The sequence below is a fragment of the Pongo pygmaeus genome, chromosome 20 (genome assembly GCF_028885625.2).
Source record: "Pongo pygmaeus isolate AG05252 chromosome 20, NHGRI_mPonPyg2-v2.0_pri, whole genome shotgun sequence".
Classification (NCBI taxonomy): Eukaryota; Metazoa; Chordata; class Mammalia; order Primates; family Hominidae; genus Pongo; species Pongo pygmaeus.
Genome location: NC_072393.2, coordinates 24,138,174 through 24,157,707, shown reverse-complemented (window position 1 = coordinate 24,157,707; position 19,534 = coordinate 24,138,174). Strand labels below are relative to the sequence as shown.

Genomic DNA, 19,534 nt, shown 5'->3' with positions numbered 1-19,534 from the left:
CAGGGTAGAGTACAGTGGTGCAATCTCGGCTCACTGCAACCTCTGCTTCCTGGATTAAAGCCATTCTCCTCCCTCAGCTTCCTGAGTAGCTGGGATTACAGTCATGCGCAACGGTACCTGGCCAACTTTTGGTATTTTTAGTAGAGATAGGGTTTCATCATGTTGTCCAGGCTGGTTTCAAACTCCTGACTTAAATGATCCACCTGCCTTGGCCTCCCAAAGTGCTGGGATTATAGGCATGAGCCACTGAGCCTGGCCAAAAACCCCTTGATTAAAAAAATGTTGCCAGACGCAGTGGCTCACACCTATAATCCCAGCACTTTGGGATTCCGAGGCGGGTGGATCACAAGGTCGGGAGTTGAAAACCAGCCTGGCCAAGATGGTGAAACTCCATCTCTACTAAAAATACAAAAATTAGCCAGGCATGATGGCAGGCGCCTGTAAATCCCAGCTACTCGGGAGGCTGAGGCAGAGAACTGCTTGAACCCGGGAGGCGGAGGTTGCAATGAGCCAAGATCGCGCCACTGCACTCCAGCCTGAGCGATGGAGTGAGACTCCATCTCAAAAAAAAAAAAAAAAGTTAACAAAATGCTAACAATATTTAAGACATTGCTGATACTATTTTACCAATAATTTTCAAGTAGCCTTATTTATTAAAGATTATACGTAAGTCACAAACCTTTTTGGTTTTTTTTGAGATGGAGTCTAACACTCTTGCCCAGGCTGGAGTGCAGTGGCGCCATCTCGGCTCACTGCAAGCTCCGCCTACTGGGTTCACGCCATTCTCCTGCTTCAGCCTCCCGAATAGCTGGGACTACAGGCGCCCGCCACCACGCCCGGATAATTTTTTGTACTTTTAGTAGAGACGGGGTTTCGTCGTGTTAGCCAGGATGGTCTCAATCTCCTGACCTCATAAGCCACCCGCCTCGCCTCCCAAAGTGCTGGGATTACAAGCCTGAACCACCGCGCCCAGCCTCTAATTTTTTATTTCTGATTTAAAGTTGGATGTCTTAGCCGGGTGCGGTGGCTCACTTTGGGAGGCCAAGGTGGGCAGATCAGGAGGTCAGGAGATGGAGACCATCCTGGTTAACACAGTGAAACACTGTCTCTACAAAATTAGCCGGGCGTGGTGAAACGTGCCTGTAATCCCAGCTACTGGGGAGGCAGAAGTAGGAGAATAGCTTGAACCCAGGAGGTGGAGGTTGCAGTGAGCCAAGGTCGCATTGCGCTGCCTGGGTGACAGAGTGAGACTCCATCTCAAAAATAAATAAATAAAAAGAAATAAAGTTGGATGTCTTGTAAGATAATGGTGAGTAATGCAGAAATACACGTAGACATTTATGCATGTGATTTGTACTTACACAGACCCCCCCACACCACAAAATAAAACAGATAACCACAGCCTGACCATTAGGGCCAAGGTCAAATAGCAAAATAAGTTTGCCTTTAATCTGTTTTCTTCATATATAAACATTGGAGGTCAACACTGTGGACAAGGCTGGGCTCACGCCTGTAATCCCAGCACTTTGGGAGGCCGAGGCGGGTGGATCATGAGATCAGGAGTTCAAGACCAGCCTGGCCAAGATGGTGAAACTCTGTCTCTACTAAAAATACAAAAATTAGCCTGGCGTGGTGGTGGGCGCCTGTAATCTCAGCTACTCAGGAGACTGAGGCAGGGAATTGCTTGAACCCAGGAGGTGGAAGTTGCAGTGAGCCGAGATCGTGCCACTGCACTGCAGCCTGGGCGACAGAGCAAGTCTGTCTCAAAAAAAAAAAAGGCCGGGTGTGGTGGCTCACGTCTGTAATTCCAGCACTTTGGGAGGTGGGGGGCGGGCAGATCACCTGAAGTCGGGAGTTTGAGACCAGCCTGAGCAACATGGAGAAACCCTGTCTCTAATAAAAATACAAAAGATTAGCTGGGCGTGGTGGCGCATGCCTGTGATCCCAGCTACTTGGGAGGCTGAGGTAGGAGAACTGCTTGGACCCGGGAGGTGGAGGTTGTGGTGAGCCAAGATCCTGCCATTGCACTCCAGCCTGGGCAACAAGAGTGAAACTCTGTCTCAAAAAAGACTGGACAGATATGAAGACATAGAGTTTACTTCTCCTGTCGCCCCATCACTTTTTGTTCACTGTCTAATCTGGAAGGAAAGTAGTCAACAGGTGGCCAGCAGTGGTCTATGTGTGGTTATTTTATTCTTGCTGCCTTCTGCTCTTTTATGACCACTATCTGTTCCACCCTGGAACTGAGGAGAGATATTGGTAGGAAGAGGCTTTTCCTCCACCTCTGATGTCCAGGCCCTTCACTCAGCTGACATCGCAGCTGCACTTCAACATGGCAGCTATTGGCCACGTGTGGCTTCTGGGTGCCTGGAATGTCGCTGGTCTAAACTGCGATGTGCTGGAAAGGTAAAGTTAGTTTCAAAGATTTAGTTTTATATATATATATATCATTACTTATTGCTCACATATTAAACTGATAATATTTTGGATATATTGGGTAAATTGTTACAATCAGCTCCACCTTTTTCTTGTTTCTTTTTAAAGTTGGCTACTAGAAAATTCAAAATTCACATGTGGCTTATATTTTATTTCAGAGGATTGCCTTTTTAAAAAAATCTCAGGCTTCTTGCTCAAATGCCAGAAGCCAGGAAGATCATAAAAACTGAAATTTTAAAATTATTGTTATTATATATTTTTCATTTGTGAATAGCCATATAGTATGTTATTTATAAATACATGAAACCTCATACACGAGGTTAAATGCAAATACCCTCCGGGGTGGGCTCAGCTCAGGGAGGAAGCCCTGCCTGAAAAGGCTGCAGCTTAGGCTGTCACTCTTTCTTCATTCAGTCCAGTATTTGGTCAGGTCTTCTGTCACTTAAGGCCTGAAGGGGCCGGGCCTTAGATGTTTTCCAATCAGGGACGCTGAGCTGGGGACTGTCCAATCAGGCACGCAGCTGGAGCGGACAGGGCGGCTTCCGGGATTTGGCGGGGCCTTTGTCTCTCGCTGCAGCTGGAGCTCCTGGTCTCTTCTTCCCTGCTCTGTGTCCCCTGTTCCTAGAGGCCCAGCCTCTGTGGCCCTGTGACCTGCAAGTATTGGGAGATCCACAGCTAAGACGCCAGGGCCCCCCTGGAAGCCTAGAAATGGTGAGAGTGGCGGCTCCGACATCCGGAGAGAGAGGGAGGGGCTGGTTGAAACCGGTGGGAAGTGGCTGTGGCGGACTCGGGCCTCCCCGCAGTCATCTCCACAAACTGCGCCCTGAGTTCTCCTTGCCCAGCTGGGCCTCAGTCCCCTTAAGCCATAAGATGGCGGCTTCGCTGACAGCCGGCCCCTGGGCGTCTTGTCTCTTCCCTGCGCAGTGACTGTGCCCTGACCTGGAGCCCTTTCGGGGTAGCTCTGCTCCCGCAGCTCAGCGTCTCTCCCAGATTGTGCAGGGACCACGGGAGGATAGTCGGGAGAATCCTGACTCGGGGAGCTGGTTCATGAATGGGAAGGGCTTTAGTCCACTGCGTTTCCAGTTCATCTTTCCCCCTATTAAAAATTTATGGTAGGCCGGGCGCGTTGATTCACGCCTGTAATCCCAGCACTTTGAGAGGCCGAGGCGGGCGGATCACCCGAGGCCAGGAGTTCGAGACCAGCCTGGCCAACATGGCGAAACCCCGTCTCTACTAATTAGTCTAAATATAAAAATTAGTCTGGCGCAGTGGCCTACGCCTATAATCCTAGCACTTTGGGAGGCCGAGGCGGGCGGATCACGAGGTCAGGAGTTCGAGACCAGCCTGACCAACATGGTGAAACCCCCGTTTCTGCTTAGAAATACAGAAAATTAGCCGGTCGTGGTGGCGCAACTCCAGCTATTCAGGAGGCTGACGCAGGAAAATCGCTTGAACCCGGGAGGCGGAGGTTGCAGTGAGCCGAGATCACACCATTTGCTCTCCAGCTTGGGTGACAGAGCTTGACTCCGTCTCAAAAAAAAAAAAAAAAGCCGGGCATAGTGGCGCATGCTTGTAATCCCAGCCACTCGGGAGGCTGAGGCGGGACAATCGCTTGAACCCGGGAGGAGGTTGCAGTGAGCCAAGATCGCGCCACTGCACTCCAGCCTGGGCGACAGAGTAAGAAGACTCTGTCTCAAAAAAAAAAAAAAAAAAAAAAAAAATGGCAGTCTCCGCAAAAATATTAAATAATTTCATCAAAGAATGGTTCAAAAATTTTAGAGCACCCCTATGGGTTGTAGTTTTTGGTTTATAAGAGGGGCTTGAAGGACTTTTATAAGGTGCATGATGGAAAAATCCCAAATTCAATAATTGGTTAGGTACAGTTGTATTCTTTTTGTCTTCCTGTCTTTGTTTGTTTCTCTCCTCTTTTCGTTTTCTTAGTTTTTTTGTTTGTTTGTTTGTTTTTTTGAGACGGAGTCCTGCACTGACGCCCAAGCTGGAGTGCAGTGGCACGATCTGCAACCTCCACCTCCCAGATTCAAGCGATTCTCCTGCCTCAGCCTCCCGAGTAGCTGGGATTACAGGCGCCCACCACCATGCCCGGCTAATTTTTGTATTTTTAGTAGAGACGGAGTTTCAATATGTTGGCCAGGCTGGTCTCGACCTCCTGACCTCAGGTGATCCACCGGCCTCAGCCTCCCTAAGTGGTAGGATTACAGGCATGAGCCAGCGCTCCCTGCCTCAGTTTCTTAATTTCCACCTTGAGCGTACAAATTTCCTGGTTATGTAATTGGAGCTTAATTGACAGTTTATAGTTGGTTAAGCCTGAATTTTGTTTCCTCTAATGTAGTAATTTACAAAAAAAAAAAAAAATGCATTTGAGTTAGATTTTTTTTTCAAAGCAGGAATCCAGGGCCTAGATTTCCACCTCAGACTAATTGCCTGGCACTTAACTATTTTCACACTCCACAGAAGACTGATTTTCCCTTGCATTTTTTTACGTGTTCCAAGCAGGGTCTCCCGAGTATCCCCCAGTTCTCCTTACCTCCAGCCTAACTCTGGCTTGAAGTAAAAATACATACTAAATTTCCAGTTCTGACAATCTCGAGAACTGAAAATTTAGTACTTTGCTTCAAGGAACTGTCAACTTTCCCTCCCTAATTCACATTATCAACTATTTGTCCTTTAGTGTACATTTTTCATACTGTATTTTAATTATTTACCAACAACACATTGAAAACATTTAAAAAATTTGTTTTCTGTTTTTAAATATTTTCCATGAGAGGAAAGCAAAGAGTAATCCCCTGACACTGTATTGTAAAAAATATCTCTGCCTTTTTTTCTTTTATCTTCCCTAAGCACAGAGATCATAATGTTTTGGGGGTCAGTGTTTTTTGTAAACTTTATGGGGTGATGTGTCCTACCCTTTAGTTTTTTCCTGGTCCTGTACTATCTGAATAAACCAAGATACCCACCATGTCTGTCTGCTGGAGTTAATATCAGCTCTTGGGTCATTTTCTCTTATAGAACAAGCTGAGGTATGGAGTGTAGCCTCAAGAAGAAGGTGAATGCCCCGGGGCTTAGAGGGATCTCCTGGTGTATTCTTCCTTTGAAAAGCTAACCCCTTGAGACATTAAGATTGTTTTTATCCAAGCCATTTTCCATTTCTTGGAGACATATTACTGGTCAGCGATCAGACGCTGGTATTGAGGGGAAATCAGAAATGATTTCTGCCACCTGGATTCTCTAAGATTTGTGAAAAAAAAATTGTATCCCCAAAGACAGAAAAAAACCTCACCTCAGTGAGACAGTACAAGAACTTGCCAAGTAAAATGCACTTGGGGCACTCATTGGGGCGTAATGCAGAGTCTCCTGAGAGAGTGGTCATTGGGCACTTAAGTGAACAGGATGGCGTGGGAAAATCTCTCCAGGGATTGGATGGCCTGACTTGACACATGAGTCAGACACATCTGTTTTCTAATCAGCACTGCCACTCCTTTGTTTTGTCACCTTGAAAAGATTTGTTCACTTATATTGACTCTTTTAAACTGTAAATTGTATTTTATTAGTAGAGTTTGAAAGGTGAGAAAATATTTACAAAAACATAAAATAGGCAGGTTTCAAAAAATACCTAATCATATATTCCATTGTTAAAAATTCTCATTTACTTTTTTTTTCCCCAGTGTGAGTTTAGAAATTTTCTCAGGTGTGTTTTTTATTTTTTGAAATGGAGTCTCATTTTGTTGCCAAGGCTGGAGTGCGGTGGCATGATCTCAGCTCACTGCAGCCTCTGACTCCCAGGTTCAAGCGATTCTCCTTCCTCAGCCTCCTGAGTAGCTGGGATTACAGGTGCATGCCACCATGCCTGGCTAATTTTTGTATTTTTAGTAGAGACGGGGTTTCGCCATGTTGGCCAGGCTGGTCTTGAACTCCTGATCTCCCAAAGTGCCGGGATTACAGGCATGAGTCACCGTGCCCAGCCTTCTCAGGTGTGTTTTTTTTGCCTGGGTGTTTTCAAACAGAATTTCAAGCGTTAGCTTTTAGAGAGCTATCAAGGAAAAGAATAAGGAAAATTTCTCTTCCATTTTGGCTGTAGAAAATGAATACATTTTCACAAGAAAATGTGCTAGATAATTGCTGAATTACATAGATTCATAAAAACATCAGTTCCTCGTATTGCAGGGTAAATTTCTGAGAGTGAATATCTGTTCTATATCCTGTAATCTTGATGTATGAGTTTAATGCTAATTTTTTTTTTTCCCTGAGACAGTCTTGCTCTGTCGCCCAGGCTAGAGTGCAATGGTGCGATCTTGGCTCACTGCAACCTCTGACTCCGAGTTTAAGCAATTCTCCTCCCTCAGCCTCCAGCGTACCTGGGATTGCAGGTGCACCCCACCACGCCCACCTAATTTTTGTATTTTTAGTAGAGACGGGGTTTCACCAGGTTAGCCAGGCTGTTCTTGAACTCCTGACCTCGTGATCTGCCCGCCTCAGCCTCCCAAAATGCTGGGATTACAGATGTGATCCACTGCGCCCGGCCGATGCTAAACTTTATAAGATAAAACTTGGTACCTCCTAGAGGTGTCCCCATATGACTAATTGTTTACTACATGATTTATAATGGAGATAATAAAGTAGTACATTTATTGTCTGAAAGAAATAGATTCTTCTGCTTTTCTTGTTGAGGTATAAAATGTAAGCACCTTAAATTTTTTTCTTTTATATGAGCGCCGTGTTTGAGTAATTTTACCGAATTTTTCAAACACCAAGTTTCAAAACCTGAGTGAATAACTCCTACTTGAAAATTAAAGCTTGAGCCCAGTGACTCCAAGCTAAAGGCTCATATTGAGCCTGCAAAAGGTTATTAAAGGCCCAGTTAGTTCTTCCTGGGGAGCCTCCCCTGCAGATTTCCTAGCGTGCTCACTCCAGCCATGGAAGAAGCCTTTTATCTGAAGAGAAGCTATAGAGCCCTGGAATGCTGGGGGGGGACCCACAGACAAATGCAGTTAAGATGGAACGGGACCTAAAGGATCTTACTGAAGATAAAGTTGTTCTTGCTTTGAGGCGTTTCTAGACTTTTAAAAATAAAGTTAGATTTATATTAAAAAATTAAGTTCCAAAGGAGTATTGCAACAGGAGGAAGTACCAACTATAAGATCTTTAAGGATCTCAAAGATTAGGCAGACAAGGGTGGGTTTTTTTCATCGGAAGGAGCAACCAAGATGAGAAACAAGATGGGAGGGGAATGGCAAATGGAGGGTGAAAACATCAGATTCTAAATCAGATAATTTTCTTTTTTTTTTGAGATGGAGTCTTGCTCTGCCGCCCAGGCTGGAGTGCAGTGGCGCGATCTCCGCTCACTGCAAGCTCCGCCTCCTGGGTTCACGCCATTCTCCTGCCTCAGCCTCCTGAGTAGCTGGGACTACTGGCGCCCGCCACCACGCCCGGCTAATTTTTTGTATTTTTAGTAGAGATGGGGTTTCTCCGTATTAGCCAGGATGGTCTCGATCTCCTGACCTCATGATCCACCCACCTCGGACTCCCAAAGTCCTGGGATTACAGGCGTGAGCCACCGCGCCTGGCTAAATCAGAGAATGTTTAGCATGTCCTTAGGAGGAGCATATAATGGGGTCGTATGTTGGCTTAGACTGAGGGTAGCTCAAAAGTTCAGGAGCTGTGGGAAGGAGATAAACTGAAGTTTGATTAAGTAGTATTTTATTTTGACCACTGAAGACAAATTCAGCTGAGTTTTCTAAGAGAATAAGAAGAAAATGGGCAGAATCTATGTCTGGCTATGTGTTAGGTAAGAAAAGAGTGCATCATCTAAGTCATAATGGGATGTGTGTTTCTTTCCATAAACTGTTTCTGGAGCACACAAAAGATGGAGAATTTTATTAATTATAGCCATTTACCAGGATTACCTATGTGCTTCATCTTTCACCACCTCTTTTCTTTGTCTTACACATTTCTTTCATTTGACTTTTCCTGGGTTGTATCTTTTATAATAATCCGGTCAACATAACTACAGTGTTTTTCTGAGTACTGTGTCTAGCACTATTAAGTTATTGAACTTGAGCAAGTTTATGGGAGTCCTGAATTTTTAAACAGAGCTCATAATGGGCTCATAATTTAGAAGCATAGATGGGTCCATGGGATTTGTTACTGGCAACTGTTAACAATATTTTGAGACCAAGCCCTGAATCAGGGTCTGTGCTGACTCTGGGTGGTGTCAGAATTTAAATGTTAGACAAAGAATTGGTGTTGGAGAGTTGCTTGGTGTTCAGCAAAGTCTGTAGATTTTGTGCCAGAATAAAAATACCATAAAGGTCTAGCCTGGAATAAAACTGAGTGTTTGGGAATGGGAGGCTCTGCTGCTATGTACTGGCTGTCACACTGCCCATTGTTTTCTGATTCCAGGTCTTCTCTTAGAGTGAGAGAGGGCTGAAAACTTAGAGGAAAGAAGCTCTGATGACAGACCTTCTCTTTCCACAGTTGCCACCACAGGATTCCCACCGACTCACAATCATGCCCACTAGACACTGATGCATCCACACCCCTCTCAGGACAAGGCACCACCCTCAGGAACTTCACCACAGCATTTTTGATTCTAGCATTTCTTGCAAAAATCCTTCAAAAGTGTCTACGAGTCTCCTGGCATATTCCCGTTCCCCAGACACCGAATCTGCAGCAGCAACCTGTTTTCCCCACCAACTTAGGGTTCTGGGCCACTTGTTCATAATCTCATGTGCCTGCATGGACCCAGAAATAAATAGCACAAACCAGTCTTTCAGCTTACATATTGCACTTAACCCCACCCATCGAGTTTTTTCCTTTCAACTTTTAATTTTAGTTCAGAGGTACACATGCAGGTTTATTACATAGGTAAAATTGTGTCATGAAAATTTGATGTAGATTATTTTTTCACCAAGGTACTAAGCATAGCACCAGACAGGTATTTTTTTAAAATTTATTTAATTTAATTTTTTTTTTTTTTTGAGATGGAGTTTCGCTTTTGTTGTCCAGGCTGGAGTGCAATGGTGTGATCTCGGCTCACTGCAGCCTCTGCCTCCTGGGTTCAAGTGATTCTCTTGCATCAGCCTCCCAAGTAGTTGGGATTACAGGTGCCTGCCACCATGCCCGGCTAATTTTTATATTTTTAGTAGAGACGAGGTTTCACCATGTTGGCCAGGCTGGTCTCGAACTCCTGACCTCAGGTGATCTGCCCAACTCAGCCTCCAAAAGTGCTGGTATTACAGGAATGAGCCACTATGCCCGGCCCAAACAGGTCTTTGTCCTGCCAACCTCAACTAGACCTGTGTCTGTTTTTCCCCTCTTTGCATCCATGTGTTCTTATTATTTAGCTCTTACTTATAAATGAGATAGTGCATTTGTTTTTCCCTTTCTGCATCAGTTTACTTTTTTTTTTTTTTTTTTTTTTGAGACGGACTCTCGCTCTGTCACTCAGGCTGGAGTGCAGTGGCACGATCTCAGCTCACTGCAACCTCTGCCTCCCAGGCGATTCTCCTGCCTCAGCCTCCTGAGTAGCTGGGATTACAGGCACGAGCCACCACGCCTGTCTAGTTTTTGTATTTTTGGTAGAGATGGAGTTTCACCATATTGGCCAGGCTGGTCTGGAGCTCCTGACCTCAAGGAAGCTGCCCTCCTCGGCCTCCAAAAGTACTTGGATTACAGGTGTGGGCCACCATGGCTGGCCTTTCTGCATTAGTTGTCTAAGGATAATGGGCTTCAATTTCATCCATGTGGCTGCAAATGAAATGATCTTGTTCCTTTTTTATGGTCATACAGTATTCCGTGATATTTACGTATTATGTTTTCTTTCTTTTTTTTGAGATGGAGTTTCGCTCTTGTTGCCCAGGCTGGAGTGCAATGGCGCGATCTTGGCTCACTGCAACCTCCGCCTCCCAGGTTCAAGCTATTCTCCTGCCTCAGCCTCCCGAGTAGCTGAGATTACAGGCATGTGCCACCACACCTGGCTAATTTTGTATTTTTAGTAGAGCTGGGGTTTCATCATGTTGGTCAGGCTGGTCTCGAACTCCTGACCTCAGATGATCCACCTGCTTCAGCCTCCCAAAGTGCTGGGATTATAGGTGTGAGCCACCGTGCCAGGCCTGTATTATTATTATTATTATCACTTTTTTTTTTTTTTTTAGACGGAGTCTCGCTCTGTCACCCAGGCTGGAGTGCAATGGTGTGATCTTGGCTCACTGCAACCTCTGCCTTCTGGGTTCAAGTGATTCTCCTGCCTCAGCCTCCCAAGTAGCTGGGATTACAGGCATGTGCCACCAAGCCCGGCTAATTTTTGTATTTTAGTGGGGTGGGGGGGGTTCACCATGTTGGCCAGGCTGGTCTCAAACTCCTGACCTCATGATCGACCCGACTCAGCCTCCCAAAGTGCTGGGATTACAGGTGTAAGCCACAGCGCCCGGCCCTATATTTTCATTTAAAAAAATTTTTTTTCTATTTTATTTTATGAAGAGACAGGGTCTTATTCTGTCACCCAGGCTGGAGTGCAGTGGCATGATCTTGGCTCACTGCAGCCTTAACATTCTGGGATCAAACAATCCTCCTACCTCAGCCTCCCAGGTATCTGGGACTACAGACACACGCCACCATGCCTAGCTAATTTTTCTTTTAGTTTTTTTTGTAGAAATTGGGTTTCTTTATGTTGTCCTGACTGGTCTCAAACTCCTGAGCTTAGGCAATCTGCCTGCCTCAGCCTCCCAGAGTTCTGGGATTACAGGCATGAGTCATCATGCCTGGTCAGTATGGCCATTTTAATGATACTGATCTTCTTTGTCCATGACCATAAAATAGTTTGTATTTGTTTGTGTCATCTCTGACTTCTCTGAGCAGTGTTTTGTAATTGTTGTCATAGAGATCTTCTACTTCCCTGGTTAGCTGTATTCCTAGATACCTTATTCTTTTTGTGGCATTTTTGAATGTGATTGTGTTTTTGATTTGGATTTTGGCTTGTATGTTGATGTATAGAGGTGCTACTTACTTCTGCACCTTTGTTTTGTATTTTGAAACTTTGCAGAAGTTGTCAGTTTATAGAGCATTTCTGCCAAGACTATAGGGTTTTCTAGATACTGAATCATGTCATCTGAAAACAGGGATAGTTTGATTTCCTCCCTTCCTGTTTGGGTGCATTTTATTTCTTTCTCTTGCCTGATTTCTGTAGCCAGGACTTCCAATTCTCTGTTGAATAGGAGTGGTGAGAAAAGGCATCTTTATCTTGTGCCAGTTTTCAGAAGGAATGCTTCCAGCTTGTGTCCATTTAGTATGTTGGCTTTGGATTTGTCATAGATAACTCATTATTCTGAAGTATGTATGTTCAATGCTTAGTTTGTTGAGGGTTTTATACATGAACAATGTTACATTTTATTGAAAGTTTTTTCTGCATCTATTGAGATAATTTTGTGGTTCTTTAGTTCTGTTTATGTGATGAATCAGATTTATTGATTTTTTGTAAGTTGAACCAACCTTGCATTCCAGCGATAAAGCCTACTTGATTATAGTGGATTAGCTTTTTGATGTTCTGCTGGATTTGGTTTGCCCATATTTTGTTGAGGATTTTTGCAGCAATGTTTATCAAGGATATTAGCCTGAGGTTTTCTTCTTTGTTTTGTCTCTGCCAGGTTTTGGTATCAGAATGATGCTCTTATATAATGAGCTGGGGAGAAGTCCCCTTCTTAATTTTTTGTAATAGTTTTAGAAGGCATTATATCAGCTTTTCTTTTTACACTTGGTAGAATTCAGATATGAACTTTCTGGTCTTGGGTTTTTTTAGTTGGTAGCCTATGTACTACTAACTTAATTTTGGAGCTTGTTATTGATCTATTTAGGGCTTCAACTTGTTTGGTCTTGAGAGAATTTATTTGTCTAGAAATTTACCCATTTCCTTTAGATTTTCTAGTTTTTGTGTATACAGGTGTCTATAGTACACTTCAATAGCTATTTGTATTTTTGTGGGGTCAGAGGTAATGTCTCTGTAGTCTTTTTTTTTTTTTTTTTTTTTTTTTTGATGAGATGGAGTCTTGCTCTGTTGTCCAGGCTGGAGTGCACTGGCGTGATCTTGGCTCACTGCAACCTCTGCCTCTGGGGTTTAAGCAATTTTCCTACCTCAGCCTTTCAAGTAGCTGGGATTATAGGCATATGCCACCACACCTGGCCTAATTTTTGTATTTTTAGTAGAGACAGGTTTTCACCATGTTGGTCAGGCTGGTCTTGAACTCCTGACCTCAGGTGATCCACCTGCCTCGGCCTCCCAAAGTGCTGGGATTACAGGCATGAGCCACTGTGCTTGGCCTCTGTTGCCATTTTTTTTTTTTTTTTAAGGTGGAATCTCACTCTGTCACCTAGGCTGGAGTGCAGTAGAATGATCTCAGATTACTGCAGCCTTTGCCTTCCTGGTTTAAGCAATTATGTGCTTAAATCTGCTGTTTACAAAAGACAGACAAAACCTGGCCTGTTTTAGGATCTACCACTTTCCTTAAATGTTCAGTTCCATTATGTCACATTTAAGCATGAGTGACTCCATTTTGGTTAGGTTTGTCTGTTTGGACCTAGTGCACAAGCTCAGTCCACAATAATGTCTTCCAATAATTTTGTTTAAAATTGTCTCCTTTTTTGGTCAGAGTGCAACCAAAACTCTGGGCCTTAGTGCCATTCTCAGTTTTCATCCTTTTTGGGTTTTGTCTTTATCTCTTTTTTTTGACAGTCTCACTCTGTCGCCCAGGCAACCTCCGCCTCCCGTGTTCAAGTAATTGTCTTGCCTCAGCCTCCCAGGTAGCTGGGACTACAGGCATGCACCACCTCGCCTGGGTAATTTTTGTATTTTTAGTAGAGATGGGGTTTCACCATGTTGGCCAGGCTGGTTGGTCTCGAACTCCTGACCTCAGGTGATCCACCTTCCTTGGCCTTCCAAAGTGCTAGGATTACAGGCGTTAGTCACGGCACCTGGCCCGCTGTTGTCATTTTTAATTGTGCTTATTTGGATCTTCTATTCTTTCTTCACTAATCTTGCTAGTGGTTTGTCTTCTTAATTTTTTTCAGAGATTTAACTCCTGGATTACTTGATATTTTCTATGACTTTTCATTTCTAAATCTCCTTCAGTTCAGATCTAATTTTGGTTATTTCTTGTCTTCTGGTAGCTTGGGAGTTGGTTTTCTCTTGCTTTATTGATTGATTGAAACACAGTCTGGCTGTGTTGCCTAGCCTGGAGTACAATGGAACGATCTTGGCTCACTGCAACCTCTGCCTCCTGGGTTCAAGGGATTCTCCTGCCTCGGCCCCCCGAGTAGCTGAGATTACAGGCGAGTGCCCCCATGACAGGCTAATTTTTGTAGAGACAGGGTTTTACCACCCAGGCTGAACTCAAGTGATTCGCCTTCCTCGGCCTCCCAAAGTGTTGGGATTACAGAGTGAGCCACCATACCTGGCCTCATTCATTTATTTATGATGTTAGGTATTTAAATTGATTTCTGAGTTTTTGATGTGAGTAGTTAGTGCTATAAATTTCCTTCTTAACAGTGCCTTGGCTGTGTTGTAGTGATTCTGGTTTGTGTATCTTTGTTCTTCTTGTTTCAAGGAACTTACTGATTTCTGCTTAATTTTATTATTTACCCAAAAGTCATTCAGGTGAAGGTTTTTAAATTTCCATGTCATTGGATAATTTGAACTGGTTTTCTTTGTATTGAATTATATCTTTACCAAGCTGTGGCCTAAATGTGTGTTTGGTATGACTTTGGGAAAATTGAATTTGCTGAGGATTGTTTTATTTCTGATTGTGTGGTCAATTTTAGAGTATGTGACATGTGGTGATGAGAAGAATGTATACTATGTTGATTTCAGTTGGACAGTTCTATAGATGTCAGTTAGGACTATTTGGTCAAATGTTGAGTTTAGGTCCTGATATCTTTGTTAATTTTTTTGCTTCAATGATGTAACAGTGTCTGTGGGGTGTTGTAGTCTCCCACTATTATTGTGTCAGAATCCAACTCTCTTCATAGCTCTCTAAGAACTTGCTTTATTCATATGCACTCATGGATTTTTTTAGAACACCTTTCTTTCTTCTGCTTTTTTCTCTAGTGTGCCCAAGGCTACTCGTTAGATGCCTGAACCTACAGTCTACTGAAATTCAGATGTCCAAGAGATCAAGAACCTGTCCAGAGATTTAGCTGTTTTTGTTTTTGTTTTATGAGATGGAGTCTCACTCTGATGCCCAGGCTGGAGTGCAGTGGCACGATCTCACCTCACTGCAACCTCTGCCTCCTAGGTTCAAGCGATTCTCCTGCCTCAGCCTCCTGAGTAGCTGGGATTACAGGCACACTCCACCACGCCTGGCTAATTTTGTATTTTTAGTAGAGACAGGGTTTCGCCATGATGGCCAGGCTGGTCTCCTGACCTCAAGTGATCTAACTACCTCGGCCTCGTAGAGTGCAGAGATTACAGGCATGAACTACCATGCCTGGTCGAGATTTGGCTGTTATAGGAGAAAATATAAATTAGAAATAAGAGTCTTTATTTTCTTACCTTATAAAAAGGTTATTTTGTTCATCTCTCTTTATTGAAGCATTTTGGTTATATGTAGATATTCTCTGCTTTTTTGAAATATACGTAAATCATATTTACAGCTAAAGAAACCTTTTGTCATTCTTTCTGACTCAGGAATGTCTTTATCTAGGACCTCAGAACCATTGCAGTGTTTTTGCTTTGGCAAAGGTTTTTTTTGTTTTTTGTTTTTTGAGGCGGAGTCTTGCTTCCAGGCTGGAGTGCAATGGCGTGATCTGGGCTCACTGCAAGCTCCGCCTCCCGGGTTCACGCCATTCACCTGCCTCAGCCTCCCAAGTAGCTGGTACTACAGGCGCCCGCCACCACTCCCGGCTAATTTTTTGTATTTTTACTAGAGATGGGGTTCACCGTGTTAGCCAGGATGATCTCCATCTCCTGACCTCGTGATCCGCCCACCTCGGCCTCCCAAAGTGCTGGGATTACAAGGTTTTTTTTTTGGTGGTTGTTGTTGTTTTCAGTCTCTTAAAGTAGATACAGATTTGTTTAGATTAAAGCTCATTTTAAGAGCACACAAAAAGTGGAGCACAAAGATAGGATTAAACTTAGCAATACAGAATGATAAAGACTAAAAGATGCAGAGGAAGTTTCTTTGACAAAAAACATTATTCAGTGTAATTATCCAATATTTGCAGGCTGAAGTACTTATACTGCAAAAGAAAGAACAGTTCAGTGTATAAACTCAACAGTGGAGTGTGTGGTTATGCTTTGGTTCCTATTTACTACTTCAAAACAATTAGCATGGTTATGTGTAGTGTTTGTAGACAACTTGCATTCGTGTGAATTATACAGTATTTTCCTTTTTTTTTTTTTTAAGACGGAGTCTTGCTCTGTTGCCCATGCTGGAGTGCGGTAGCGTGATCTCGGCTGAGTAGCTGGGGTTACAGGCATGAGCCACTGCACCCGGTCTAAATTATACGGTATTTTCTACAATATTATGAATATAAGACCGCAATATTTATTTTGGATGAATGTCTTAGTCATTTTAATATTAGTCATACTTTTGAAATATAAAGTGTTATAACTAAATTATGGTTACAGAAAATTTTTAAAAATTCTACATTATTACTAGTACATTAAAATTATTCATGCTTATATATTTATATCTAATATCCAAAAAAATTCTCTGCAAAATTGTTACAGTAGGTATTAGCCTGACATGCATATTAATTTACCCAATAGATATAGGTAAGCATGATTTCAGTATCTTTTATTTTACTAAACTTGAATACTGCTATTACAGTACAAATAAACATGATGGGCGATGTGACCATGCAAGAAATAGAATAGCTTTTAAGTTAGCTGTGTTGTAAGCTCAAATATATTTTACTATATAAACAAAGTCAGATTCTGATTCTTCATCAAAAAGTGTTGTTGAAGGCTGGGTGTGGTGGCTCACCTCTGTAATCCCAGCACTTTGGGAGGCCAAGGTGGACAGATCACTTGAGGTCAGGAGTTTGAGACCAGCCTGGCTAATATGGTGAAACCCTGTCTCTACTAAAAATACAAAAATTAGCTGGGGGTGGTGGTGGGTGCCTGTAATTCTAGCTACTCAGGAGACTGAGGAAGGAGAATCGCTTAAACTTGGAAGGTGGAGATTGCAGTGAGCTAAGGTCACACCACTGCACTCCAGCATGTGTGAGAGAGCAAGACTCTGTCTCAAAAAATAAAAATAAAAATAAAAAGGAGCTGTTGGAAATTGTCAGATGTATTCCAATATAAATCCCCCATTTAATGCCTCGGAGACAAGAGAGCAGCAGAGATAAAAGAGAAACTTTATAAAATTTTGCTGAGAATATGTCCCCTTTCTTCATAATGCTCATGCTTCTCATACTGAGAGTAGCTGTGCAGTTTGGGTGTTTAGAGAGACGTTTATTTTAGGGGAACATTTTCTGGCCAACATGATCAATCTTATATCTAATCTGAGTTTTTTTTAAGATGCTCTTCTTTTTTACTCTCAATATAATTTTACTAAGATGAAGAACGATTTTTGTCTCCAATGTTTTGGGTGTCTGTTTCAGAAGCTCTGTTACTATCCCATGGTGTTGTGAATGAGGTGGGCTGTCACAGGGAGAACTCTTAGAGGTATCTCTATGCGGACTCATGCTGAAAATCCAGCAGTATTTTTTTCATGTCACCATTATAAATAGAAACTGAAGCTGAAACACTGCTCCCATTCCCATTATCGTGAAGGTGCAATTTCAGCCAGGAGGGCTGAAGGCTCTCCTCCTGCAGCTCAGGCTTCATTACCTGATGTGGGACTGGAGTGCTGCTCTGGCAGTTGGGGTTCGTGTAAGATGTGAGCTGCCAGCTGTGAGCCCTGTGGTAGGAGTCAAGAAAGGACACTGGTTATCAGGAAAGGGCAGGCAGAGCCTAGTGCTCAGGGAGTACAGAGCCATTGATTGCTTAAAATGTAAATAGCCAAAAAGATAACTCCCTAAGTTGCAAAATTACCTCTTGTCATGAGGATGTGAAAAGTTAATTTTGTCATTGATTATAACCAATTAGCATACATGGATCAACTCCCCCATTACCAGGTGAATTTAGGATGAACCATGTGTTACATGGTGCTGTAAATTCTTTTACTTGTGGACTAATTATGGGAGTGTCTTTTTGTCTTTGCAGTCTCTTAAGAAGATTGACTGTGATGCATGTCACATTCTGGTTTAATTGCGTAATGAAACAGTTTATGTTCTGTCATTTTGGAGTTTCTCTAGGGCTGGAGAAATTTTTTCTTTTAATTATATTTTACAAACACTGTCTAGAATTACTAGACGTGATATGAACACATACGGTTCCAGCCAAACTTTACTCTAGAGGGGCCTTTTCCTCTCAGGCTTCCAGTCACTTTAGATTTCTACAAACTTCACAGGGTAGCAATCAGCTATTTTACCTCTTATTTCGGTCTGGCCCCACCTTGAAGTCTGGCCTCACAGAACTGATTGGAAGTTTTGACTGGTGAGTCTGTTACATTTTTAGAGCTGGTGCTCACAATTTTCTGAAACCCAAAAGCAGATAAAATTGGAAAAATAAAGTATGTATTTTAGCATCTTAATTTTTAAATTTTCTATTAAACCAGTGCTTGCAGAGACATTTAGCAACTTGTTTTCTATTCCTGCGGATCCAGTAGTTGCTCCACAAGTCACAAACAAGTAAATATGAACACAATAAAAATTTCTTTAAACTACATTAAGTTCTTCCTTTCTGTATCCCTCTCATCTGTCTATATTTAGTGTTCTATACATTTTTTTTAAAAACCAAGGACAGAGAAACAGAAGTTGAAATAAAAATGCTAAGCCCTTAATCTAAATCCTGCAAATTATTAAACATCTGTGCTGACTCCCAGTTTGTTATGAGAATTAAATCACGTAATGTATTATTCCAAGCACAGTGCTGTGTAACATAGTCTTGAGCACATAGTACCTGCTTTATAAACATTTCAATAGTACATGTTGTTTTCCAAGTGCAGACTTATTCAGGCGTTGCTACTTTCTGTTGCCTCTGTAAACTTTAAAGAACCAGCAAAGAATATGATACTTAAAGATGGAGATTTGTTGTATTCATTTGTGCCAGAAGTATTTGTGTTGTGACAAGAGTGCTGAGTGTAAGGGACTCTGTGCTGTGCCTGCTTCTCTAACCAATTCTAATGATGAGCCTAGAAGAAGTAACATCAGCATCGACAGGGGACTTATTTAAAACACACATTCATGAACCCTTTGAAAACCTGCAGAATCAAAATACATAGGGAAGGTCCAAAGTTACCAAGTGATTTATAAGCTTATTAAATATTACAAGGCAGCTGGGTGTGGTGGCTCATGCCTGTAATCCCAGCACTTTGGGAGAGCGAGGTGGGTGGATCACCTGACATAAAGAGTTCCAGAGCAGCCTGTCCAACATGGTAAAATCCTGTCTCTACTAAAAGTACAAAAATTAGCCGGGCATGGTGGCAGATGCCTGTAATCTGAGCTACTTGGGAGGCTGAGGCTGGAGAATCTCTTTAACCCAGGAGGTGGAGGTTGCGGTGAGCAGAGATTGCGCCATTGCACTCCAGCAAAACAAGTTAGACAAGAGCAAAAACACCGTCTTTAAAAAAAAAAAAAAAAAAAAAAAAAAAAATGCAAGGCAATGCTTAGCTAAATGTTTATCAGCTGGACTTCTATTAGGTTGGTGGAAAAGTTAATTGACGTTTTTGCCATTCTAAGTAATGTGGATTACTTAGGTGTAGGCACTCAAATTACGTGGCTAATTATTAGAAATCCCTTTACTTGTGCCCTCTTCACAGGTTCTGTTTATTGTTTTGTGTGGATACATTTATGTTTTTTAATTAAGTGCCTCATGTGACTCTAAGGTAAGGCCAGAATCAACTATGAGGGGTTCAAGATACATTCATGAGAGTTAAGTTTTACTTTTTCACTGAAGGATGGTCACAGGGCCAGTTCTGTTTGGGTTTGGTAAAGACAGGGCAGCATGGCCCGTATTTCCATTATTGTAGCAGAAATTGCTGGT

At 42.7% G+C, this 19,534-nt stretch overlaps 1 protein-coding gene across 3 annotated transcripts in view; it reads left to right on the top strand.

Moving 5' to 3' along the window:
* LOC129020611 (zinc finger protein 724) overlaps nt 1-19,534 on the top strand; it is a 61,698-nt gene that overhangs the window by 20,260 nt on the left and 21,904 nt on the right. For 2 of the 3 annotated variants that reach the window (XM_054465197.2, XM_054465192.2), the window contains exon 1: nt 2,641-3,147. The exons of the other annotated variant lie outside the window; for it this stretch is intronic. Coding sequence is in view for 1 of the 2 variants with exons in the window: in XM_054465192.2 (XP_054321167.2) it covers nt 3,145-3,147 (3 nt within the window). In the remaining variant the exon portion in view is untranslated. Of the gene's footprint in view, nt 1-2,640; nt 3,148-19,534 lie in introns of those variants that run through there. 3 annotated transcript variants of the gene reach the window in all.